Raw genomic sequence first — 27,150 nt, forward strand, 5'->3', positions numbered from 1 at the left:
GGGGGAGGGGCAGAGGGAGAAAGAAAGAAGTAGACTCCCTGCTGAGCAGAGAGCCCGATGCAGGGCTCCATCCCAGGATCCTGGGACCATGACCTGAGCTGAAGGCAGATGCTTAACCAACTGAGCTACCCAAGTACCCCAGTGATCTCTTTAAAAATGTCACTGTCTGCAGGAATCTTGCTGAATTACTTTATTATATCTAATGGAGAATATCAGAGAGCATGTCATCTATAAAATAATCATTTTGATTATTCCTTATACCTCCCATTTCTTACAGCTGATTGGGGTTTTTTTGAGATCTTAGGTATAATGTTAAAAAATATATATATCTTCGGACACCTGGGAGGTTTGGTTGAGCGTCCAAATTGATTCTGGCTCAGGTCATAAGAGATTGAGCCCTGTGTCAGGCTCTGGGCTCAGCTAGGGAGTCTGCTTCTCTCTTTCCGCTTCACCTTCTGCCCCTCTTCAGGCCATGCGTGCATGCATGCTCTTTCTCTTTCTCTCTAAAATAAATAAATCTTTTTTAAACATACATATTTTGTTATAAATATTATTATTTCTCTACCATTTTGGCTTTTGTTTGTGGTTCCTTTAATTAACCATCACATAGCAATGTTCTTGCAAGGAGATTGACAGATTCACATTAATTTTTGTATCATTCATTAAAACCAAATGACCTAGCCCAGAAAGACAGGTGCAGGAGCCAGAAATCCTATGTTCCAACCGTTGATGCTGCTTTCAGCCCCAAGCTCTTTGATCTTAGACATGTCAAGTTACCTCTAAGAACCTGGTTTATTTCTTTGAAGTATGCATGCTTTTCATTTCTGAAAATTTTTTTTTTAAAAGATTATTTATTTATTTATTTGACAGATAGAGATCACAAGTAGGCAGAGAGAGAGAGAGGAGGAAGCAGGCTCCCTACCGAGCAGAGAGCCAGATGCGGGGCAGGATCCCAGGACCCTGGGATCATGACCTGAGCTGAAGGCAGAGGCTTTAACCCACTGAACCACCCAGGCACCCCTCATTTCTGAAATTTTTGACTCATAAGCAGTGATCTTGGAAGACAAAGGGATTAAGTGAATAATGTTTGTCACCTGTTCATAACTTCATTAAGAAGCAGTGCTTTGGGGCGCCTGGGTGGCTCAGTGAATTAAAGCCTCTGCCTTCAGCTCCGGTCATGATCCCAGGGTCCTGGGATCGAGCCCCACATCGGTCTCTCTGCTCAGCAGGGAGCCTGCTTTCCTCCCTCTCTGCCTGCCTCTCTGCCGACTTGTGCTCTCTGTCAAATAAATAAATTTTTAAAAATTAAAAAAAAAAAAGCAGTGCTTCATCCTGTTTTAATTGACTTTTGAGAATGAGAATATTGTTTTATCTGAGTGTCATAGAGATGATACACATTATAGAATATGTCATATAGAATATATATATATTCCTTTTACATGTTTTAGAATTTGAAGTGTGAAAATAATACTTGTATGTCATGAGAAAGTCAGGCAGTATTAATTAATAGTTAATTAATTCAGTCTCCCTTTTCCAGATTCCTCTAGTCCTTTCCCCCAGAGGTGATGAGAGCGTTTCTGTATCTGTGTAGGAATTTTCTTTAAATAATTAAGAATGTACAGTAGACTCTCTTTTGCTGTTTTCAGTTAATAGATCTTCATGGCGAGGGGGCAGGAGGGGTGGAGGAACCCACCATGAAAGACATACAGAAAACAAATACCTAAAGTGGAAGAAGTATCTTTCCATATCAGTAATTAATGTGAATTAAACTTGTCCATATTTGCAAAAATTCTGTTTCCCAATTGTCTAGCAAATATTTCACATTATTGTAATGTGAAGTAGTCAAACGAGTAAGAATTAGGGAGAAACCATATTCTACCATATTCCCATGGTATTAAAAGGCAGAGACGGGGTGCATAGGTAGCTCAGTGGGTTAAGACTTTGCCTTCGGGGTGTCTGGGTGGCTCAGTGGGTTAAAGCCTCTGCCTTCGGCTAAGGTCGTGATCCCAGGGTCCTGGGATTGGGCCCCACATCAGGCTCTCTACTCAGCAGGAAGCCTGCTTCTCCTTCTCTTTCTCTGCCTGCCTCTCTGCCTACTTGTGATCTCTGTCTGTCAAATAAATAAATAAAATCTTTAAAAAAAAAAAAAAAAAGACTCTGCCTTCGGCTCAGGTCATGATCTCAGGGGCCTGGGATCAAGCCCCGCATTGGGCTCTCTGCTCAGCGGGGAGCCTGCTTCCTTCTCTCTCTCTGCCTGCTTGTGATCTCTCTCTCTCTCTCTCTCTCTCTCTCTCTGTCCAATAAATAAATAAATAAAAGGCAGAAACTGGGACGCCTAGGTGGCTCAGTGGGTTAAGCTTCTGCTTTCGGCTTAGGTCATGATCCCACAGTCCTGGGATCGAGCCCCGAATCGTGCTCTCTGGTCATCAGAGAGCCTGCTTCCCTTCCTCTCTCTCTGCCTGCTTGTGATCTCTGTCAAATAAATAAAATCTTTAATCAAAACAAAACAAAATACATCTAAGATGACTGTACAGTTGACCCTTTCAACAACACACGTTTGAATAGTATGGCTCTACTTACATGCAGATGTTTTCAATAAATATAGTACAGTACTGTAAATGTATTTTTTCGTCCCTTTTTTTAAAAAGGATTTTATTTATTTTTTTGAATATTTTTTTATATGACAGAGAAAGTACAAGCAGGGGGAGGGCAGGCAGAGGGAGAGGGAGAAGCAGACTCCCTGCTAAGCCACGCTGGACCCCAGGACCCTGAGATCATGACCTGAACTGAAGGCAGATGCTAAATGGACTGTGTTGTCCAGGTGCCCCCGCCCTGCAAATTTTTTCTGTTACTGCCTTTTTCTAATTTTGATTTCCTTCTTTCCTGTTCTATATATTTTTAAAGTGTGTGTGTGTGTGTGTATGGTTCCCTTGGTTAAAATTAAATTTATAACAACCTCATGTGAATAATACCAGCTTAGTTCTAATAGTATAAAATACTCTGCTTCTATACTTCTCTATTCTATTCATTTCTCTTTTAAACCTGATAAGAGGGACGCCTGGGTGGCTCAGTTGGTTAAGCGGCTGCCTTCGGCTCAGGTCATGATCCCAGCGTCCTGGGATCGAGTCCTTATTCCACAGGAGCCTGCTTCTCCCTCTGCCACTCTGTCTGCCTGTGTGCTCGCTCACTCTCTCTCTCTCTCTGTGACAAATAAATAAATAAAATCTTTAAAAAAAACAAAACAAAACCTGATAAGAAAAAAGAGAAGTTATATACCAAAAGTATAATATTTTCTTTTGTGTTTACCTATGTAATTGTCCTTACCAGTGTTCCTTAATTCTTCTTACGGCTTTGAGTTACTCTCTGGGATCTTTATTTCACTCTGAATAACTCATTAGATTTTTTTGTACGATAGGCCTGCTGATATCCTTTACATTGTTTTATTCATATGTCTTTTTCCAGATTACCCTTAGGTTTGTCCATGGTTTCCATTAGCTCATTAAACACATTTAAGATGGTTGATTTAGGGCGCCTGGGTGGCTCAGTGGGTTAAAGCCTCTGCCTTCGGCTCAGGTCATGATCTCAGTCAGGATCCTGGGATCGAGCCCCACATCGGGCTCTCTGCTCAGCGGGGAGCCTGCTTCCCTCCCTCTCTTCCTGCCTCTCTGCCTACTTGTGATCTCTCTGTCAAATAAATAAAATCTTTTAAAAAAAAAAAAAAAAGATAGTTGATTTAACGTCTTTGACCAGTAATTCCAATGTCTGGGCTTACTTAGGATGGTTTCTTTTTTTTTTTTTTTTTTTTTTTTTTAAGATTTTATTTATTTTTTTGACAGATAGAGATCACAAGTAGGGAGAGAGGCAGGCAGAGAGAGAGGAGGAAGCAGGCTCCCTGCCAAGCAGAGAGCCCGATGCAGGGCTCGATCCCAGGACCCTGGGATCATGACCTGAGCGAAAGGCAGAGGCTTTAACCCACTGAGCCACCCAGGCGCCCCCTTAGGATGGTTTCTATCAAATTCTTTTTTTCCTGTGAATGGGCCAAAGTTCTCTATTTCTCTGTGTGTTTTGTAATTTTTCGTTGAGAGCTAAACATTTCTGAGTATTACCCCTAGACACAATTCTGCCATTTTTATACCTTTTTTTGTCTATATATGCAAATATAATTTTAGTATAAATTCCTAGAAATGAAATTGCTATGTTAAAGAGTATATGCCTTTATTTAATAGATAAAACTAACATAAATTCATATTAGTATTTTTTATTTTTTTTTTTAATTTCTTGTTGTTGATTCTGATTTTTCTACTTATGTTTCTGGCTCTTTTTCTATTAAGATTTTCTTAATGATTTGTGATTATATAAGTTTTTAGAGGAGATTAGTCTTACCAGATATGACTGTTACTATGTTGCTAGTACTTCTGTGGAAATTTATTTTTTGTAGCAGGGTTAAAAGATTGATAAATCTTTTTCTTTATGCCTTTGGATTTTGAGTCTAGTTTAACTCAGGTCCTCTCCAGAAAAAGTAATTGTAGTTAGTTTGTTGGTTGGTTTTCAGTCAGAGAGAGGGGGAAGCAGGCTCCCTGCCTAGCAGAGAGCCCAATGCAGAGCTTGATCCCAGGACCCTGAGATCCTGGGCCGAAGGCAGAAGCTTAACCCACTGAGCCACCCTGGCACTCCTAGTTTGTTTTTTAATCAACTTTACTGAAGTATAGTTTGCATACAATAAGATAATATATATATATTTTTTTAAGATTTTATTTATTTATTTGCCAGAGAGAGAAAATGTACACAAGCAGGCAGAAGGCAGATAAGCAGGCTCTCCGCTGAGCAAGGGGCCCAATGTGGGACTCAATCCCAGGACCATAGGGTCATGACCTGAGCCGAAGGCAGAGGCTTAACCGACTGAGCCACCCAGGCATCCCAAGATAAATTTGTGTGTTGGGTTTTTTTTTTAAGATTTTATTTATTTATTGGACAGATAGAGATCACAAGTAGGCAGAGAGGCAGGCAGAGAGAAAGGAGGAAGCAGGCTCCCTGCTGAGCAGAGAGGCCCCCATTCGGGGCTTGATCCCAGGACCCTGAGATCATGACCTGACCTGAAGGCAGAGGCTAAACCCACTGAGCCACCCAGGCACCCCAAAATAAATTTGATTTAAGCATAAATTTTTATTAATGTTGGGAACATTATGCATTGGGGTTTTTTCTCAGTCAGTGTCTCCCACCATCCCCAAGTGCCAATCTAGGCAATCACTAATCTGCTTTCTACAGCTGTAGTTTGTTTTTTCTGGAGTTTTCATATGAATGAAACCATACAGTATATTCTCTTTTGTGCTGGACTTCGTTCACTCACCATTATTTTTAGTGAACCATATTGTTGCATGGGTTGGTAATACATACTTTTTTATTGCCAAATAGTAGGAATGTACTTAGTTTGATTATCTAGTCACTTCTTGAATCTTTTTCTATTAAAAAATTTTTGATTGTTGGGCTTACTATTGAATTATAAGAGTTCTTTATATATTCTGAATATAAGTTCTTTGTTAGGTATGCGTGTGTGTATTGCAAATCTATTTCCCCTAGCCTGTGGTTTGCCTTCTTATTTTCTTCACAGTGCATATTTAAGAGCAGAAATTTTAGAGGTTTTTGTTATTGTTGTTTTGATGGAAATGTAATTGATGTACAATATTATATTAGTTTCAGGTGTCCTACATAGTCATTCAAAATTTATATATATAGGAAGTGATTACCATCATAAATCTAGCTACCATCTGTCACCATACAAAGTTGTTACGTTATTATTAACTATATTCCCTTTATATACATTACATCCTTATGACTTATTTTATAACTGGAAATTTGAACCTTTTAATTTTCCACTATTTCATCCATCCTTTTACTCTGTCCTCCCACCCCCCACCAGCAACCACCAGATTTTTCTCTGAATACATGAGTTTGTTTCTATTTTGTTTTGTATTGTTTTTTAGATTCCACATATAAGTGAAATCAACCAGTATTTGTTTTTTCCTAACTTATTTCACTTAGCATAATATTGACGTTGTGGCAAATGACAAGATTTCATTCTTTTTTATAGCTGATATTCATGTGTGTGTGTGCACACCACATTATCTTTATCCATTCATCTGTCGATGGACACTTAGGTTGCTTTCATTTATTGTCAGTCTAAGTAAGGCTACAGTGGACATAGGGATGTGTGTGTTTTTTTCAAGTTAGTATTTTTGTTTTCTTTGAATAAGTACCCAGAAGTGGAATTGCTAGATCATATGGTAGATGTATTTTTAGTTTTTTGAGAAACCTTCATGCTTGATACAGATTTTATATATTTATTTGTCAGAGACAGAGCACAAGCTGGGGGAGTGGCAAGCAGAGGAGAACCAGGCTCTCCACTGAGCAAAGAACCTAATGCAGGACTTGATCCTAGCATTCCCTAGGATCATGAACTAAGCTGAAAGCAATATTTAACTAACTGAACCACCCAGGTGTCCTGCTTAAACTTACTTTTTTCCATAGTGGCTGCATCATTTTGCATTCCCACCAAAAGTGCACAGGGGGTGCCATTTTTCCCATATCCTCACCAACATTTGTTATTTCTTGTTTTTGTTTTTGCTTTTAAATATAGCCTTGTGACAAGTGTGAGGAGATACCTCATTGTGATTTTGATTTGCGTTTCCCTGCTGGTTAGTGATGTGGAGTATCTTTTCATGTGTCTTTTGGCCATGTCTTTGTCTTCTTTGGAGAAATGTCTCTTCAGGTCCTCTGCCTGTGTTTTAATTTGGATTGTTTTGGTTTTCTTGATACTGAGTTTTGTGAGTTACTTACATGTTTTGAGTATTAATCCTTTTTTTTTTTTTAATCATTTGCAGATTTCTTCTCCCATTCAGTAGGTTGCCTCTCCATTTGGTTGATGGTTTCCTTTACTGTGCAAAAACTTTGTTTTGATATAGTCCCATTTGTTTATTTTTGCTTTTGTTTCCCCTGCCTAAGGAGACACATCCAAAAAAACATAGCTAATACTGATGTTAAAGAGCTTATTGCTTTTGTTTCCCTCTAGGAGTTTATGGTTTCTGATCTTACATTTGAGTCTTCAATCCATTTTGAGTTTATTTTTGTATAAAATATAAAAACATGGTCCAATTTCATGCTTTTGCATGTAGTTAGTTTTTGCAACACTATTTATTGAAGAGACTATCTGTTCCCCATTGTATATTCTTCTTGCCTCCTTTGTTGAAAATTAATTGACCAAAGAGCAGAAGTTTAAAAAAATTTTAGAAGTTTTTAATTTTAATAAAGTCTGCTTTTAAGATTTTATTTATTTACTTGAGAGAGACCAAGCACAATCAGGGGGGAGGACAGAGGGAGAGGGAGAAGCAGGCTTCCTGCTGAGCAGGGAACCCAGTGCAGGGCTCGATTCTAGGACCCTGGGATCAAGACCTGAGCCAAAGGCAGACCCTTAACTGACTGAACTGACTGAGCCACCCAGGTGCCCTAATAAAGTCTGTTTTTATCTCACTTTTTTTTTAGGGTTCATGAGTTTTGTTTTATCTGAAATCAACATCTTCTAGGTTCATGAATAGTTTCTTTTATAATTTCTTCTAGAGGTGTTATACTTTCACATTTAGATTATACTCAACATTTAGATTTTAAGAACTACTTCAGGTTTCTTTCGTGTGGAGTGAAGAGTCAAAATTGTTGTTTTTTTAATGCATGTACATTTGTTCTAACTTTACCTGTTGAAAAGACTCTGGGTTGCTTTGTTGACTATTTGTTGATCTTATATGCTTTGGTCTATTTCTGGACCCTGTTCTGTTCCATTGGTCTGAACATTTATCTTTAAATCAGCTCCCTACTATCTTGATCACTGCAGCTTTATAAGAAAATTGTAAGATGAAGTAATGTCTAAGTTCTCAAATTCATTTTGGCTTTCCAAAATCACTTTAGGTGCTCCAGTTCCTTAATATTTCCATATAAATTTTCAAATGAGTGCGTCATTTTTACAGAAATGCCTTTTCGGATTTTGATTGGAGAGGATTTCCACCTTTTCTAATACTTAATCTTCTAATATGATATGTGTTCATTTAGTTATGCTTTTGGTTTCTCAGCATTGCTTTCTGGTTTTCAGTGTCTAAGGCTTTGTCTATTTTGTCAAATTTATTATTAAGTAAGAAATACCATTTTTTGTGTGTTTGAGCCTTTTAAATTTTTTGTGTATTTGTTGCATTAATGTAATCTACTTTATCTAATACAGAATCTGTAATTCTTTTCCTTTAATCTATAAAGCATATTGTATTAAAAGTAAAAAAAAAAAAAAAAGAAAACAAACACTTCTTGAAGCATATTAACATGACTTATTTCCTACTTACTCTTTGATGAGGTAAAAAATTAATTTATTATGTTGATTTCTGCTTTATAGGTACAATAAAGAAAAAAATGAAAAATGGAAATATTAATAATTCTATTCTTAACCAAAGAAAAGTATTATTTTAATGGAGAGTTTAATGTAGTTTAAAATTTGTGGAATTGAATTGATATTTTTTAAAAAATAATGCCTTTAAATACTAAAACTCCAACTTAGACCTTAAACTTTTCTCTCTTAGGTTTTTTCTATTATGTACAAGGAATCTGCTCTGTTAGTGTTTTCTTCTGAATCAGTTATCTAAATTTTTCACAAAAATTTTAAATACTTATAAAACTTACTGGTAAAAAATTATTATAGGAAACCATAATGCTTTATTTTATTAGAATATCTTTGTGCACAAATAATTGACAAATTATTTATAATGGCCATGATTCTAAAATTACCCATGATAATTTGGGAAAATTCAGAATGTTGTGCAATGGATATCCAAGGTCAAGAATCTTTGCAGACTTTGGCCTAAAGATACACTTCTGGAAAGAGTCCTGTAGAGCTTTTATTATATGAGCTGAGGTAAATTGCTTCCATTTCATCATCTTTTTTTCTCTTGTAATTAAGCAGGAAAGCTTTTTTATTGGTGTTCTTCCTATAGATGAGGTCTGTCTGATATTAGTTCCCTTCAGCCTAAAGAATATTTGATGTTCCTTACAGTGCCTACCAGGAATGAATTTTCTTAGTTTTTACTTATCTTAAATGAGTTCATACTCATTTTTGATGTGTATTTTCCATGGATATGGAATTCTAGACTGATAGTTTTAATTTTTTTTCTATCCTTTGATGACTCCTGACCTCTATTGTTTCTGGTGAGGCACTATTTTTATTCTCTTATATAATGTCTTTTTTGCCTGCTGTCAAAATATTTTTTTTGTTTCATGTTTGGTTTTCAGTAGATTGACTATTGTGTTTCAAGGTACAGTTTTTTTATATCCTACTTGGTGTGTGCTGAACTTTTTGGGTTTGCACATTGATGTTTTTCAGCTGGATTGGGAGGGATTTTCAACTACCAACTTTTCAAAAAGAGTTTCTGCCTGACTTCCTCTCTTCTTTTGAGACTCCACAATTACACATATGTTGGACTGCTTGGTGTCACTGAGATTTTGTTCATTTTTCTTCAGTCTCTTTTTTTCTTTGGATTTTGCGTATTTTCTGTGGGCTTACGTTCATCTTCAAGTTGTAATCTGGAATTTCCATTTTTATTTATTTTATTTTAAAGATTTTATTTATTTGACAGAGATCACAAGTAGGCAGAGAGGCAGGCAGGGAGCCCGGGGGGGAAGCAGGCTCCCCGCCAAGCAGAGAGCCTGATGCGGGACCCGATCACAGGATGCTTGGATCATGACAGAGGCCTTAACCCACTGAGCCACCCCGCACCCCTGGAATTTTTTTTTTTTTTTAAGATTTTATTTATTTATTTGACAGAGAGAGACAGAGGGAGGGAACACAAGCAGAGGGAGCGAGAGAGGGAAAAGTAGGCTTCCCACCTAGCAGGGAGCCCGATGTGGGCCTCAATCCCAGGACCCTGAGATCATGAGCTGAGCCAAAGGCAGCTGCTTAACAGCTGAGCCACCCAGGTGCCCAGCCCCTGGAATTTCCATTTTTAAAAGTATTACCCCTCTACTTAGATTTCTCTTTTTGTTCAACTTTTTAGGAACACAGTTTCCTCTTAATCCATATATATTCATAATGGCTGACTTAAGATCCTGGTCTGCTGTTTCCAGTACCTGGTTATCTTGGAGTCTGTTTCTTTGGGCTACTGTTTTCTTGATAATGGACCACATTGAAAAAATAATCTTTTAATGGGGTGAGGAGCAAGATGGCAGAAGAGTAGGAGACCTAAATGTGATCAGGTCCCAGGAGTTTAGCTGGATAGTTATCAAACCATTCTGAACAGCTACAAACTTAACAGGAGAGAGAAGAGAAGAAGAGCAACAATTCTAGGAACAGAAAATTGACCACTTTCCGGAAGGTAGGACATGCGGAGAAGTGAGTCCAAGCCAACATTTGGGACAGTAGACTGTGGGAGGAGGGGCCAGCTCCCAGCAAGTGATAGCGCAGCAGAGCACAAAATTGGAACTTTTAAGAAGTCTGCTCCACTGAGGGACGTTGCTCCAGAGGCTCAGTGAGGGGTGGAGCCCTCATGGGACAGTGTGGTCTCAGGACCTGCGGGGTCTCAAAAAGACCAGGTGTGTCCGAGCGTGGCAGAGCTCCCAGGTATCAGAGTAGTGAAGTCAGTTGCGAGACAGAGCTGAGGAGTGGACTCTCAGCTCGGGATTACCTTAAACCGTGATCCAAGGCACAGTCAGACCACTGCTCTTCAGGCAGGGACCCAACAAGCAGCAGATCCTGGGAGGCTCACCTCCCAGGAGCTCCCCCAGGAGCAAGATAGAAACGCTCGATCACAAGCTGGGTGAGCTTAGAGTGCGGCCAAAGATCAGGGAAATGGGAGGGATTGACTCCTTTTCTCTGAAGGTGCACTGAGGAGTGGGGCCACAAGCTCTCGGCTCCTGCTGGGCTGGAGATTGGGAGGCCACCATTTTCATTCCTGTCCTCCAGAGCTATACGGAAAGTGCTCAGGGAACAAAAGCTCCTGAGAGTGAACCCAAGCAGATTACTTAGCATGGCCCCTGGCAAGGGCAGTGGAATTCTGCCTCAGGCAAAGACATTTGAGAATCACTGTGACAGGCCCCTACCCCGAAGATCAGCAAGAACATCCATCAAACTTACGGATCGGTGAGAACAGTGGAACTCCAGAGATAGGGGAAAACAATGCATGGAATTCATGGCTTTCTCCCCATGATCCTTTAGTCTTTCAAAGTTAGAATTTTTTTCTTTTACTTTTTTTTTTATTTTTCCTCTTTCCTATTTTAACATTTTTTTAACTATTTTATCAGTACCTTTAGAAAAAATCTTTTAAAATGTTTATTGTTTTAGTCATATTTTATCCCTTCATTTTATTTAACCTTATTTTTTTATATACATATGGGGTTTTTTTTTTTCCTTTAAAATTTTGGGATACAGTTTCTTGTAATAGATCAAAATATACCCTAAATCTAGCTCATGGCTTTGTTCTAGTCTCCAGCCTGATCACATTCTTGCCTTTTTTTTTTTCTTTTCTTTTTTCAAGGAACTACTTATCAATTCCTTTTTTAGAATATTTTTAACTTTCATCTTTATAGTCATATTCCATCCCTTCATCGTGTTTACCCTTATTTTTGTGTGTGTATATATATATATATATATATATATATATATATATGTTTTTCTTGCAAATTTTGGGAAGTAGTTTCTTCTAACAGACCAGAATACACCCAAAATCAAGTGTGTGGCTCTGTTTTATTCACCAGTCTAATAATATATGTATATGTGTGTGTGTGTGTGTGTGTGTATTTTTCCCCCATTCTTCTCCCCCAAGTTTCGTGTCTGTGCTGATTTGGTTAGTGTATATCTTTCTGGGGTCATTGCTACCCTCTTAGTATTTTGTTCACTCATTCATCTATTCTTATCTAGATAATATGACAAGGCGGAAAAACTCACCACAAAAAGAAGAACAAGAGGCAGTATTGATGGCTAGGGACCTAATCAATACAGACATTAGTAATATGTCAGAACTAGAGTTCAGAATGATGATTATCAAGGTGCTAGCTGGGCTGAAAAAAGCATGGAAGATATTAAAGAATCCCTTTCTGGAGAAATAAAATCCCATTCTGGAGAAATAAAAGAACCAAAATCTAACCAAGTTAATATCAAAAATTCTATTAATGAGGTGCAATAAAAAATGGAGTCTCTTACTGCTAGGTTAAATGAGGCAGAAGAGAGAATTAGTGATATAGAAGACCAATCATGGAAAATAAAGAAGGTGAGCAAAAGAGAGACAAACAACTACTGGACCATGAGGGAAGAATTGGATACCATAAGACGAAACAATATTAGAATAATTGGGATCCCAGAAGAAGAAGAAAGGGTGGGGGGCAGAAGATATATTGGAGCAAAATATAGCAGAGTTTCCCTAATTTGGCGAAGGGAACAAGCATCAAAATTCAGGAGACACAGAGAACCCCCTCAAAATCAATAAAAATAGGCCCACACCCCATCATCTAATAGTAAAACTTACAAGTCTCAGTGACGAGAAAATCCTGAAAGCAGCTCACGACAAGAGGTCTATAATATACAACGATAGAAATATCAGATTGGCAACAGACCTATCCACAGAGACCTGGCAGGCTAGAAAGGACTGGCATGACATACTCGGAGCATTAAACAAGGAAAATATTCAGCCAAGAATACTCTATCCAGCTAGGCTGTCATTGAAAATAAGAGATAAAAAGCTTCCAGGACAGATAAAAGCTAAAAGAATTTGCAAACACTAAACCAGCCCTACAGAAAATATTGAAAGGAGTCCTCTAAGCAAAGAGAGAGCCTAAAAGTAACAGACCAGAAAGGAACAGAGACAATATACAGTAACAGTCACCTTACAGGCAATACAGTGGCACTAAAATCTTATCTTTTGATAGTTACCTTGAATGTAAATGGGCTATATGCCCTAATCAAAAGACACAGGGTATTAGAATGGATAAAAAAACAAGACCCATTGATATGCTGTCAATGAGAAACTCATTTAGACCCAAAGACACCTCCAGATTTAAAGTGAGGGGGTGGAAAAAAATGTATACCATGCTAATGGACATCAAAAGAAAGCTGGGGTGGCAATCCTTATATCAGATAAATTAGATTTTAAGTCAAAGACCATAATAAGAGATAAGGAGGAATACTATATCATACTTAAAGGGTCTGTCCAACAAGAAGATCTAACAATTTTAAATATCTATGCCCCTAATATGGGAGCAGTCAATTATATAAATGAATTAATAACAAAATCAAAGAAACACAACAACAATAATGGTAGGGACTTTAACGCCCCCCCTCACTGCAATGGCAGATCATCTAAGCAAAAGATCACAAGAAAATAAAGGCTTTAAATGACACACTGGACCAGATGGACATCACAGATACATTTAGAACATTCTATCCCAAAACAACAGAATACACATTCTTCTCTAGTGCACATGGAACATTCTCCAGAATAGATCACATCCTGGGTCACAAATCAGGTCTCAATCGGTACCAAAAGATTGGGATCATTCCCTGCATATTTTCAGACCACAATACTCTGAAACTAGAACTCAATCACAAGAGGAAAGTTGGAAAGAACTCAAATACATGGAGGCTAAAGAGCATCCTAAAGGAGCTGGAGAAAGAATAGCAAAGAAAGCCTAAACCCAGCAGAAGAGAAATAATAAAGATCAGAGCAGAAATCAATGAACTAGAAACCAAAAGAGTAGTAGAACAGATCAATGAAACTAGGAGCTGGTTCTTTGAAAGAATTAATAAGATTGATAAACCCCTGGCCAGACTTAACAAAAAGAAAAGAGAAAGGACCCAGATTAATGAAATCATGAATGAAAGAGAAGAGATCACAACCAACACCAAAGAAATACATAAACAATTATAAGAACATATTATGAGCAACTGTTCACCAGCAAATTTGTAATCTGGAAGAAAAGAATGCATTCCTAGAGACATAAAAACTACCAAAACTTAACCAGGAAGAAATAGAAAACCTGAACAGACCAGTAAGGAGATTGAAAGTCATCAAAAATCTCCCAAAAAATAAGAACCCAGGACCAGACAGCTTTCCAAGGGAATTCTACCAAACACTTAAAGAAGAATTAATACAGGGGCGCCTGGGTGGCTCAGTGGATTAGGCCGCTGCCTTCGGCTCAGGTCATGATCTCAGGGTCCTGGGATCGGGCCCCGCATCGGGCTCTCTGCTCCGCAGGGAGCCTGCTTCCTCCTCTCTCTCTGCCTGCGTCTCTGCCTACTTGTGATCTCTCTCTCTGTCAAATAAATAAATAAAATCTTTAAAAAAAAAAAAAAGAAGAATTAATACAGGGGCGCCTGGGTGGCTTAGTGGGTTAAAGCCTCTGCCTTCGGCTCAGGTCATGGTCCCAGGGTCCTGGGATCGAGCCCCCGCATCGGGCTCTCTGCTCCGCGGGGAGCCTGCTTCCTCCTCTCTCTCTCTCTGCGTGCCTCTCTGCCTACTTGTGATCTCTGTCTGTCAAATAAATAAATAAAATCTTAAAAAAAAAAATTAATACCTGTTCTCCTGAAACTGTTTCAAAAAATAGAAATGGGAGGAAAACTTCCAAACTTGTTTTATGAGGCCAGCATTACCTTGATCCCAAAACCAAAGACCCTATCAAAAGAGAATTACAGACCAATATCCTTGATGAACGTGGATGCAAAAATTTTCACCAAAATAATAGCCAATAGGATCCAACAGTACATTAAAAGGATTGTTCACTATGACCAAGTAGGGTTTATTCCTTGGCTTCAGGGTTCATTCAATATCTGCAAATCGATCAATGTGATACAGTACATAAATAAAAGAAAGGAAAAGAACCATATGATCCTCTCAGTAGGTTCAGAAAAAGCATTTGACAAAGTACAGCATCCTTTCTTGATTAAAACTCTTTCACAGTGTAGGGATAGAGGGTACATACCTCAATATTATAAAAGCCATCTTTGAAAAGCCATTCTCAGTGGGGAAGAACTGAGAGCTTTTCCCCTAAGGTCAGGAACATGGCAGGGATGCCCATTATCACCACTACTGTCCAACATAGTACTAGAAGTCCTAGCCTCAGCGATCAGACAACAAAAAGAAATAAAAGGCATTTGAATTGGGAAAGAAGAAGTCAAACTCTCACCCTTTCCAGATGACATGATACTCTATGTGGAAAACCAAAAGACTCCACCCCAAAATTCCTAGAACTCATACAGGAATTCAGTAAAGTGACAGGATATAAAATCATGCACAGAAATCACTTACATTTCTATACACCAACAGCAAGGCAGAAGAAAGAAATAAGGAGTCGATCCCATTTACAAATTGCACCCAAAACCATAAGATACCTAGGAATAAACCTAACCAAAGAGGCAAAGAATTTTTACTCTGAAAACTATAAGGTACTCACGAAAGAAATTGAAGAAGACACAAAGAAATGGAAAAACGTTCCATGCTTATGGATTGGAAGAACAAATATTGTGAAAATGTCTGTGCTACCTAAAGCAATCTGTACATTTAATGCAATCCCTATCAAAATGCCATCAATTTTTTTCAAAGAAATGGAACAAATAATCCTAAAATTGATTGATTGGTCTTACTCTTACTTTTTGATGGGGGGAGGATTCCTGGCTTATAAGGATGTAAAACATACCTTTCATTTACTTGTTAAAGTCACTTTTTTATGCCTTAACATTATGCTTTATTTCACTTGATATTCCTAACAAGCTAGTGAGGCTGATGATTCCTAATCTAACCCTCTCATATCTTTTATAGTCCTTCCTTCCTTCCTTACTTCTTTTCTTGCTTTTTAATGCAAAAAGTTGGATTCATTATAGTACAGGGACAGGACAGAAAGAGCTGCTGTTTTATTTAGTTCTTTTACAAATGTCAGTAAACTTTTTCTTTAACAGACCAGAAAGTGAACATTGTAGATTTTGCCAATCATGAGATCTGTTGTAACTACTCAATTCTGCCATTATAGCACTAAAGCAGCCATAAGCAATATGTAAGCAAATGGTCTGATTTATTTTATTAAGTTTTAGAGCATTGCTTTCTTTCCTTTTTTTTATTTTAACTTAGGAAATTTCAAACATACATAAAAGTGGAGAAAATAGTATAATCAATCACTGAGAATTCCCATCAGCTAGTTTTATTTTTTTTTTTTAAGATTTTACTTATTTATTTGACAGAGAGATCTCAAGTAGGCAGAGAGGGAGACGCAGGCTCCCTCCCGAGCAGAGAGCCTGATGCAGGGCTCGATCCCAGGACCCTGAGATCATTACCTGAGCCAAAGGCAGAGGCTCAACCCACTGAGCCACCCAGGTGCCCCAGCCATAAGCTAGTTTTAACAGTTTGTAGAGCATGGCCAGTCTTGCTTCATCCATATTCCCACCCAGTTCTCCATGCCCCAGTTGTTTTGAAGCAAATTTTATACTTAATTTTATCTGTAAATAAACTAGTTTTTGTAGCTCTGAAAGGGGGATTTTTTAAAAAAATCATAGCTACAATATCACATTTTCCTGATTCTTGTTTTTTTTTTTTGTCTTTTTTCTTTGTTTATATCTGTAGTTTTCATTCTTACATATTTTTTCTTTTGAAAGTATGTTGAAATAACTAAGTTTTACGGAGTTTCTCATATATTTTGCTAGCTATAGTTTTTATTGTGTTAAAATACATGTATATAAAATTTACGATATTTAAGTATATAATACAGTTGTACTAAACACATTCACCACCATCCATTCACGTTGACTTTCTTAATCCTGTAAAACTGAAATTCTATGCCTATTAAACAATAACTCCTGCATTCTCTCCTCCTTCTAGCCCCTGGCAACCACCATTATTCTTTTAGTCTATGATTTTTGACTCCTCTAATTAGTTCATATAAATGAAATCATACATTTGTTTATTTATGACTGTTTTATGTCACTTAACATAATGTCTTGGGTTTATCCATGTGTAGCATATTGCAGTATTTCCTTCCTTATATATTGTCTTTGAAGAAGTGTCTACTTAAGTCCTTTGCCTATTTTTGGATTGGCTGATTATATTTTTTTAGTGAGTTTAGTACGATCCTCTGTCTCCGTACTTCATGCAAATTGGTAGCTAGATTTAGAGGTTTGATCAAAATTTGGTTTGATTTGGAAGCAGCAGAGAGAGAAAAGCCTGTATGTTTTTGTATCTGTCTCTCTTTTATGCTAGGTGCTACTGATCATTGACTTAATCTGTTAATTAAAGGCTACAAAGAGGTGCTATTTTCTGGCTTTCTTTTTTCCCATTTATTAGTTGAAGGACTTCTATAAAGGGGAGCTTAGCATCAACTTTATTATTTTGAGGTACAGCTCATATATAGAATACATGATAAATGCTTGGTTCTAGCTTTTATTACCAGTTTTTGAAAATAATGTGTTGGTTCCCTAGGAGCTTTCAGAAATGACCAGGGATTTTTTGTTGTTGTTGGGTATTTAAACATATTTGGTGTGTTTGTTGTCCTTATTGATGAATTGTGGCCTCTTTGAGTTAACTTAGAAGACCTTTTGTCACAGCCTTGGTAATTTTCAGTGGTTTGCTTGCTTGCTAGTGTGACAAGATGTTCCTAGTATCTTGTATATTTTGTGTCAAAGGCCTGGGGTCAGTCAAATCTCCAGAGTCCCTACTTTACTTTTATGGGGAGGTCATACTTTGCAGTCCACTAGCTAGGCACAAGGTGTTCTTGTAGTTACTCGTCCGGTCATTGTTTAAAAGCCTTTCATTGAACAGAGCTATGAAATGTGTGTGTGTGTGTGTGTGTCTGTTTGTTTTTAACAAAAATATATCATGAGTTTATACTGAGGCTTCCAATTTAAATTTATGCTACATGATTTTCACTTCTTCGGTCTCACATCCATGTCTTTCTCCCATGTGAAAAATCTCAGATCTCAGTGAGCTTACTGTAATTACTGATTGCTTTCTCCCATAATCATACACAAAAGTATCAGAATAAGAATACCAATAGGAATCTAATTTTTGAAACCAGTTAAACTTTTTTTGCTGTACTTTGCCTTGTAATTTATTCGTAAGGAACATTCATAACAGTTGATTTTATTATGGCTCAAAATCACTTGAGTTTTTTTGTTGTTGTTGTTACATTACTAATATAATACAGATGCACATTTAGGTTAATTTTGCTTTTAGCTTTTACAGTTGATTTTTTAAACTTTATTTTCAATGTGTGTGGGGTTTTTTTTTTTTGGGTTTTTTTTTTTTACAATTTTATTTATTTGACACACAGATCACAAGTAGGCAGAGAGGCAGGCAGAGGGAGGGGGGAAGTAGGCTCCCCGCTGAGCGGAGAGCCCGATGCAGGACTCTATCTCAGGACACTGAGATCATGACCTGAGTGGAAGGCCGAGGGCTTAACCCACTGAGCCACCCAGGCGCCCAGTGTGTGTGTTGTTTTAAAGTAGAATATTTAAAACAGTGTGTTGGGGTACCTGGGTGGCTTAGTTGGTTAAGTGTCTGCCTTTGGCTCCATGATACAAGAGTCCTGGGATTGAGCCCCGCGTCAGGCTCCCTGCTCCATGGGGAGCCTGGTACTCCCCTTGCTTGTGTTCTCTCTCTCTCTCTGTCAAATGAAAAATAAATTTTTTGGAAAAAAAAAATGGTATATTAAATACATACTCCTATATACGTGTGAATGCAAGTATATCTTCTATTGCTATTTGACTTAGCTAAATAATAGCTTACTTATACATATTCTTATTCTCCTTGCTTTACCTCTTTTTTTTAAAAACAATAATATATTCTGGAAGTCACTCCATAATAATACTTAGAGTGATTCCTCAGTTATTTTTACATCTGCATGATACTCAATTGTATGGATGTAATATAGTGTATTCAACCATTGGTGGACTATTAAGTTTGTGTGTGTGTGTATGAGGGATAGTTCTTTCTCCCTTCCTATTACACTTAGTGTCGGTGAACAGCCGTGTGTATCCTTTTTTTTTTTTTTTTTTTTTTTTTTAAACTTCTTTTTGTTCAGTGTGTATTTGGAAAAGATTCCTTGAAGTGAGATTGATGAGAATGTGGTAAATGCATATATGATTTCTGGGAGATATTGCTAAGTTTTTGTTTATAAGGGTTGTGCTGTTTTACATTCCCATCAGCAGTATATTTTGCCACAACCTTATCAACAAAGTATGTTGTCAAATTTTTTGATTTTTTTGCCAATCCTGTGAGAAATGTTAATTCCATTTTAATTGCATTTCTCTTTGTAAGCAAGGTTTAGCATCTTATCATATGCCTCAGAGCCATTTGCCTTTCTTTGTGGACTCTGTTCGCTTCTCCAACACATTTTTTTGATCTCTGTTTTTAGAATGTGTATGTTAGGATTATTAGCCCCCTTGTCTTGATAAGTTGCAGTTAGTTTTACAATTTGACTTTTGTGGTTTTACTTTGTTATTGTTGTATTAGCCATGCAAAAGTTTTAAAAATAATTTAAAGCTATCATTTCCTTTTGCTCTACTGACTGTATAGCAGGCAGAATAACATAATCGTGTAAAACATGTTTAAAATGTAAATTAAATATATTTGTGAAAATACACACGTAGTCCTCATTATAATGTGTTCCTTTTGCTTCTAGGCAAGGATAAAAGCCATCAATACATTTTTTGCTAAGAATGGTTATCGATTAATGGATTCTAGTATGTATAGTCAGCCCATTCAAACTCAAGCACAGTATGCCTCACCGGTTTTTATGCAGCCTCTATATAATCCTCACCAACAGTACTCGGTCTATAGTATTGTGCCTCAGTCTTGGTCACCAAATCCTGCACCTTACTTTGAAACACCACTGGTAAGTGAGATCCTTAAAGAATTACAAAATTTTTCACTCAAGCTGAAATTTGAAGAAATTAGTTAGAATAGTTTATTTTTTGTTTTGTGTTGATAACTGGTTTCTTTCTGGCTTTTAAGTAGTGATAAGGGTATCTAATCACCATGTGACTAAGACTTGAGCTATTGATTCCTATAATTTTATTCTTTAGATTTTCCTGAATGAATTAAAATAAGAAATTGGGCAAATCCTGATTAGTTTAAAATGCTTTCAGTTAAAATTTTTCAGAGAGAATGTACTTTATTAAGTAATGACCTAATAATTCCTTGATACAGTGAGTATTACAAAAGCGAATAAGTAAAATGCTTAAAATTAATTTTGCCTTATAAAAGAAACTGAGGGGGATCCTGCTGGCTCAGTGGAGCATGTAGTTCTTGAGCTCAGGGTCCTGAGTTCAAGCCTCATGTTGGGTGTAGAAATTACTTAAACATAAAAAATTTTTAAAAAATTTGATGCTAGGTTAGTTCATCAGGAGTTTCTTAAAAGCCTTCACACTAGGTTTTGCCCTTTTCATTAATTGTTTTTAAACATTACATTTTCCTTTAGGCTCCCTTTCCCAATGGTAGTTTTGTGAATGGCTTTAATGCACCAGGATCTTATAAAACAAATGCTGCTGCTGTGAATATGCCTCGACCATTCCCAAAAAATCGGTAAGATTAAAAATAATAGTGATATAGGGGCACCAGAATGGCTCAGTCAGTTAAGATCCACCTCTGAATTTTGGCTCAGGTCTTGATCTCAGGGTCATGAATTCAAGCCCACATTGGGGTCTATACCCAGCATGGAGCCTACATAAAAACAAAACATAATGGAATTTATTATACACAATTCCCAGTAGTTCTTAAAGAATTACTGTGGTAATCACAGTGCTCATTTACGGACTTAGCTAAAAGCTTAAACAATTTATTGTAGAATTAATAAACACACTTTGACCTCATAGTGGATAATTTGTATAAAAAAGATTTAAAACTAAGATTATACATAATACATACTGATTTTTTAATATTAAAGATAAAAGAAAATTATTTTATGACAGTAACATAAAATGGGTTCATGGTGTTCCTTTATTGTCGCTTGTTTTTGTTTGTGGTACTTTCTTGGTGAAGAGATTGAAATCACAGTAAGAAAGCCAAGAATGACAGTTCCGTCATCCTTGTTTATAAGGAAGTATGCCTATGCTTTTGAAGGTACATGGCAGGTTTAGTATAATTTTGTGTGTTATTCAAAATCATTCATCTGCAATCCTTTTTCATATATTTGACCAGTATAGGTTGTTAATTTTTAGTTACAAAAATTATACTTGAGTATTTTCTTCTTATAAATTGCAAATATTACAGATGAAACTAAGAGAGCTTTTTGACGGACCCTAATCCTTGTTTTGTTTCTTTTAAAAGTGACCACTTCGAGATCTTTATTTATTTATCTGTTTGTTTGTTATTTATTTATTTATTTGAAGTTATCAGTCAAGGAGAAAGTAACTTTTAGGAAGCCCTTTTGTAGTTTATTATATGAACCTTATAACAGCCCAGTGATGATCACTAGACCTACTTAGAGAGACTAGGACTAACTTTCAGAAGTCTGGGCATTTTTCTGCCTTTCATACTTCTTCTTTCTGTCACTTTACTTCTTCCTTTCCATCTTTTATCACTTATTCTTTTATCTTTCTTTTTTCTTTTGCCTGGACTGAGATTGTAAGTCCCTCTCAGTGAAGGGTAAGATTATGAGATCTGAGGGCTGTTTAAACCTAGTAACTTATCTGTTAGGTATATAGGCAAATGATAGTTCTGAACAGATAAACAGCATTCTCCTTCATGAAGTCATTTTCAGATATGATAGATAATAAAAATATCTTAAAAACACTTTCATGGTGATATTGTATAATTTTCACTGCTATTAAAAATCTATTTTGTGGGGCTCCTGGGTGGCTCAGTTGGTTAAGTGCCTTCAGCTCAAGTTGTAATCCTGGGATCCTGGGATTGAGCCCCACATCAGGCTCCCAGCTCATCAGGGAGCCTGCTTCTCCCTCTCCCTCTGCTGTAGCGTGTCCTCCCCGCCCCGCCTCCACTTGTGCTCTCTGGCACTCTGTCAAATAAGTAAACAAAAATCTTAAAAATATTAAAATCTATTTTGTGACATAAAGTAATTATTTCATATAACCTTAATGAAATTCAACACAACTTTTTCTCCTGGTTTTTATATTTAAGTTTTAATGGCAGTAACCTCATTTTTAAATTTTCTGTAAAGAAGAGGGTAGCTGTAGATATTGTTGAAATTCATGTTTAATTGTTGGGGTTATAGTTATTTTGAAGTTTTAAATCCAAATTCAGAGAACCAGGAACTGGCAGTGTGTTTGTTGATATAAATTTATAACCAGGAAAATAGACTGTAAAAGTGGACTTTTTAAACACAAATAAGGGACCAAATATAAATCTTATACTTCCCTGTATAATCTACTGTAGAGCCAAGGTCCTCAGTTGCTTGGGCTTACTTCAGGTGTTTTCATTGTTGATTAAACTGTAGCCTCCTTTACCCCCTACCCTAGCTTCATCTGCTTACACATTGTTAGAGAATTGGGTGCTTGTACCCGTCATCCAAGATAAAAGCTACCCTTGTTTATAGTTTTGGGGTTTGAGGGTGTTTTTTTACTAGATTCTATACCTAATTCATGAAGCCATGCCAGGCTATTGTTGCATTATCTTTCCTAGCTTTTTTTTTTTTTACAAAGGCTCTTTGAACAATTAATTTAGTAAGAAGGTGGGATTTTAATATATTGCCCTGTTTCTCTGGTTTTCATTGCCACTCCCTAAAGAGTGACATCCCCCCCAATTTTTTTTAGACATCACCCGTTTTTCCCTATGAAAATTTAGTATTGAAGATATGGTATATGTATTTATATAATATATGTATATCTATGCTCTATGCATAAAAGTAAGATGGATTTTTTTGTTGTTGTTCCTTCTCACCCCCACCCCCCACCCCAGGAACCTTTTTTACTCCTACTAGGGGTGATGTTGCCCCATTGAGAATGTATGGCATAAATTCTTTAATAAGCTTAAAGCCTGGCTGATTTAGGTGTGTCAAGACTGCTACCGGTGTTAAATTAGCTAAAATCCTCGTTGTATTTTGAGTATTGAAATAGAGGTAGCTTTATCTTGAAGAACTTTGGGTTTTACCCCAAATATCTCCAAACAACTTTTTAATTTTTTTAAGATTTGTTTTATTTATTTATTTGACAGAGAGCGGGGGGAGTGGCAGAGGGAGAAGCAGGCTTCCTGTCGAGCAGGCAACCCAATATGGGGCTCAATCCCAGGACCCTGGGATCATAACCTGAGCTGAAGGTAGATGATCAATGACTGAGCCACCCAGACACCCCTCCAAATAACTCTTTTAAATATAAAAATCTCAGACAAAAAGAGTTTACATTTTATAATGTGATACTTTTATGTGTACCTTAATTTGTGGAAAATAGAATACAGTAGAAGGCAATTTTTAACTTGTCCCTTTAAATGTACTTTTTACCATTAAGGGGAAAGATTTTCTTTCTGTCCTCATTTATCCTCTCATGTATGTGATCTTATATTTCTTATAGTGTGAAGCCTCATTTCAGGTCATCAAGTGGTTCAGAACACTCGACAGAGGGCTCTGTGTCATTGGGGGATGGACCATTAAACAGATCTGGTTCAAGGAACTTTACAACTGAGCGGCATAACCCTACAATAACAGGGCATCAGGAGCAAAGCTACCTTGCAAAAGAAACTCCTACTATACAGATGGAACAGAATGGAGACTATGGTAGGGGCAGGTAAGGAAATATGGTAACAAATACGGATAAGGTATATGAAAATTCTTTGCTCATAATGTGAATATTTGAAGAACATGATCTAGTGATTATTTTTTGTTTAAACTATTAGTGTATGGTTATGCTAAATGAATACAGTGTTCATATAATGTAGGTTAACAGTTTTTATAATTACTAAGAAATTTATAGTGCCCATATAGAATATAGCTGAATCAGAGGTGTATAAAGTTACTCTGAAGTTCTTTATGGTTTACTGAAGAAAGAATAGCTTAGAAAGATCAGATCCTATCTGCCTTCTAGTTTAATTTCTTACAACTCGTAGCTGTGGAAATGGGGAAATGGGGTTATACCTTACTGCCTACTCTGCTGAAATGAAACAAAAAACCTTGATATACTTCTGGTGTGGAAGGAGTGCTACTTAGTGAAAGTGGGCCCAACTTACTTAGTGGTGATGGTGGTAACAGATGAAGTTTTTGGTAGATTAGTTTAGGATCCCTTCAGAAGAATATATATTCATCTCTTAATAGTGGAGATATAGAAAGTATAGTTAGCTAAACTAAAAATTCACCCATCATTGATAGAGTGTATTATATATTTGAAGAAACTTATGAGTTGTCCCTCCCATCATCCCCAACTTTTTTATCATTGTTAAAAGGAGAACTCTTTTCAGAGGTCGAAGACGACGAGAAGATGAGAGAGTCCAGGTAAGTATTTTTTACCTTTATTACATCTATTTATTTTTTTTTTCTTTTGTGATTTAGTATGGCATTGGCTTGTGGTTGGTCTTTCCAGGGTTTTGTCTTACTGATTATAGTATTAGGCAAAGGTAAATAGAACCTGTGCTTTGACCCTAAAATATCCACTACTACTACCAACATTCCCCACCCTTAAAGCACATGTATAGTTAGGGATTTGATCTATGTTTCTTGTGTTTTTAAAAAATTACTTGAATACCTAATATAGCAATATGGCTTAAAAATTAAAAAATGAAAATATTCAGTGAAAAGTTTATTACATTATTAATGGACATTTAAATACTTTCAGTCTTACAAACAGTGCTATAATAACTTCATATAACCATCATTTCCTAAGTATTTAATAATACCTGAAGGAGAATCCCTAGAATCGGATTTCCGGGTCATAATTCAGTAAGTTGCTACCAGCCCACAGCTTTCTCTAGAGGTTGTGCCAATTTACACTCTGTCAGACATTGAACAAAAGTTCCTATTTATCAGTAGCCCTATAAATATAGGACTTTTTGCCAAGCTGATAAAGCTTATCGTTCACTTACAAAGCTCTCTGGATGGTGTGGGAAACTTAAACTGTTTATTGTTAGTTGGTGTGGGAACAATTTTCTACCTACTATTTATTCTTCCATCCACTAATCTTATAAAACTGCTTATAGATTAAAAAACTTTTATAGTTCTAAATATGTTTTTATTTGAATTTTGACTTATCTAGCTTCAAATTAATCATGCTTTTATTTTTTTGTGGTTTGTTCATGGTGAATGTTGTTTGCCATCTCTTAACTGAAAACAAAAGGAATTGAGAAATCAGAATGATGTAGGAACCCCCAGAGGTCTCAAGAAAACCTTTCCTAGAATTTACAGATAAATCATAGATTGTAGTATAATACTTGTTTTTACATGTATAAGTAATGAATTATATATACATATTAGTATACATATAGCATGTAGGCTACATAAGATACATACATAAATACTACATATATAAGTAGTGAAAAGATAAGCATTTTCAAAGAAGAAAACATACTGCATTGTAACACACAGAATGGTCCTTAGGGCAAACTGTGAGTCTTTTAAAATAGTATTGTTTTTCATTTATAGCTTTCTGTACCAAGGGCCCCCATGACATGGCAACAACTTTTTTAGGATACCATTGCAGCAGTCCACATGAATCCTCAAGTGGCCTTTAACAGTTGAGGAGAGAAGAGATTAGTTTTGAAGTCCGTATAATATGTTGAAAATACATTGAGGATTGAGGACTGAAGGAGTGAAGAAAAAGGAGACAAGCATGCTTTCCAGTAGGAAAAGCAGAGTGGAAGTGCCTTTGTACAGGAAGGAGATTTTAGCTAGAGATAAAATTTAGTATTTGTAAGCTTACAGAAAATAATTGAAATCATAAAAGTAGATGAAATCATTCAAGGGACTCTGTAAAGTAAGTGATTTAAATAAAGTGGTCAAGAATGGAACTTTGGCAACATAGTAGCTTTGGGCTGAAGAATAAGATTACTTACTATGTTGTTTGCTGTATCCAAGCAAAATCTGAGTAGAGAGGGCTGATAGGCAAATGGATATCCAGGTTTCAGGTAAAGGTCTGGGCTGACAGTATTGAAAGTGTAAAATTCAGTGAGTTTTGGCAAATTTCCAGTGATGTGTAGCCAGAAAGTCACCAAAAGTGAAAAAGATAGTTGTAGAGGTTGTTTGGATATAGGTTAGTAGTTGAAGCCATGAATAGTGACTATCACATAGGGAGAGTATGGAAGTGAAAAGAGTAGTAACCACAGAAAAACTGAAACTGTCGAAGGGAGTAGGTAGAGAGCCATAAGCACCTGATTATGAGATCTGAAAATCAAGAGAAAGAGGTATCACAGAACCTAAGGGAGGAATGAGCTCCCAAAGGAAAGAATGTTTACCGTGCCAGGTTCTATATGAAGTTAGGGGGGAAAAAAGTCTGTCAGATATTGCACTGTGGAAGGCATTGGTGACTGGTCAGCACAGTTTTAGTGGTGATTGCAGAGGTGAGGAAGTACAAGTGAGAGGCTTGTCAGGGAATAGAATGGTGAGCAGAAAGGCAGATCAGGAGATTTTTCAAGGAAAGATATTCTTGTGAGACTATATGGAAGGAGAAAAGCTGATGGCAAATTTAGGTCACACAGGGGTTTTTATTTTTGTTCTGGAAAGGGAATAACAACTTAGAAAACAAATAGTGGAGATTTGGTTAGCAGGCTTAAGGAGTGTCACAGTTTGCAAAAAAAAAAAAAAAAGGGCAGTTGATGAAAGGTAAGTAGGATTGATTAAAAAAAATAAAAGCTCAACTGAGAGGAGAAGCCAGGGATTTATAGGAGAACAAACAATTCTGTGCATTGGTATAGAGTTTTGTTTGTTTCCTTACAGCTTTCAGCTTCTGTGGTACAGAATTAGGGAATGCGATTGGCTTGTGACATGTTTTATGATTGTGTCTTTTAGAGACCCCCGTCTTCAACAGCTGAAGCAAAGGCTCCAACACCAAAGTTTGACTTACTAGCCTCAAATTTTCCTCCTTTACCTGGAAGTTCATCGAGAACTCCAGGTGAACTTGTTTTGGAGAGTAGGATGTCTGATGTTGTTAAAGGTGTCTACAAAGAAAAGGTAGATACTGAAGCATCCATCTTTTACTTGTGGGACCATAGCTAGCCTTTGTTTGCA

At 36.8% G+C, this 27,150-nt stretch overlaps 1 protein-coding gene across 9 annotated transcripts in view; it reads left to right on the forward strand.

The window, feature by feature from the left end:
- The window catches only part of LARP4 (La ribonucleoprotein 4), a 218,377-nt gene that overhangs the window by 180,967 nt on the left and 10,260 nt on the right, over positions 1-27,150 (forward strand). For 8 of the 9 annotated variants that reach the window (XM_046011704.1, XM_046011708.1, XM_046011705.1 and 5 more), the window contains 5 exons: positions 19,672-19,884; positions 20,470-20,573; positions 23,513-23,725; positions 24,378-24,426; positions 26,932-27,093. In XM_046011704.1, coding sequence (XP_045867660.1) covers positions 19,672-19,884; positions 20,470-20,573; positions 23,513-23,725; positions 24,378-24,426; positions 26,932-27,093 — 741 coding nt within the window. The remainder of the gene's footprint in view (positions 1-19,671; positions 19,885-20,469; positions 20,574-23,512; positions 23,726-24,377; positions 24,427-26,931; positions 27,094-27,150) is intronic. The other variant, XM_046011706.1, reaches the window with a different exon arrangement.

This window comes from Meles meles, chromosome 7, assembly GCF_922984935.1.
Source record: "Meles meles chromosome 7, mMelMel3.1 paternal haplotype, whole genome shotgun sequence".
Classification (NCBI taxonomy): Eukaryota; Metazoa; Chordata; class Mammalia; order Carnivora; family Mustelidae; genus Meles; species Meles meles.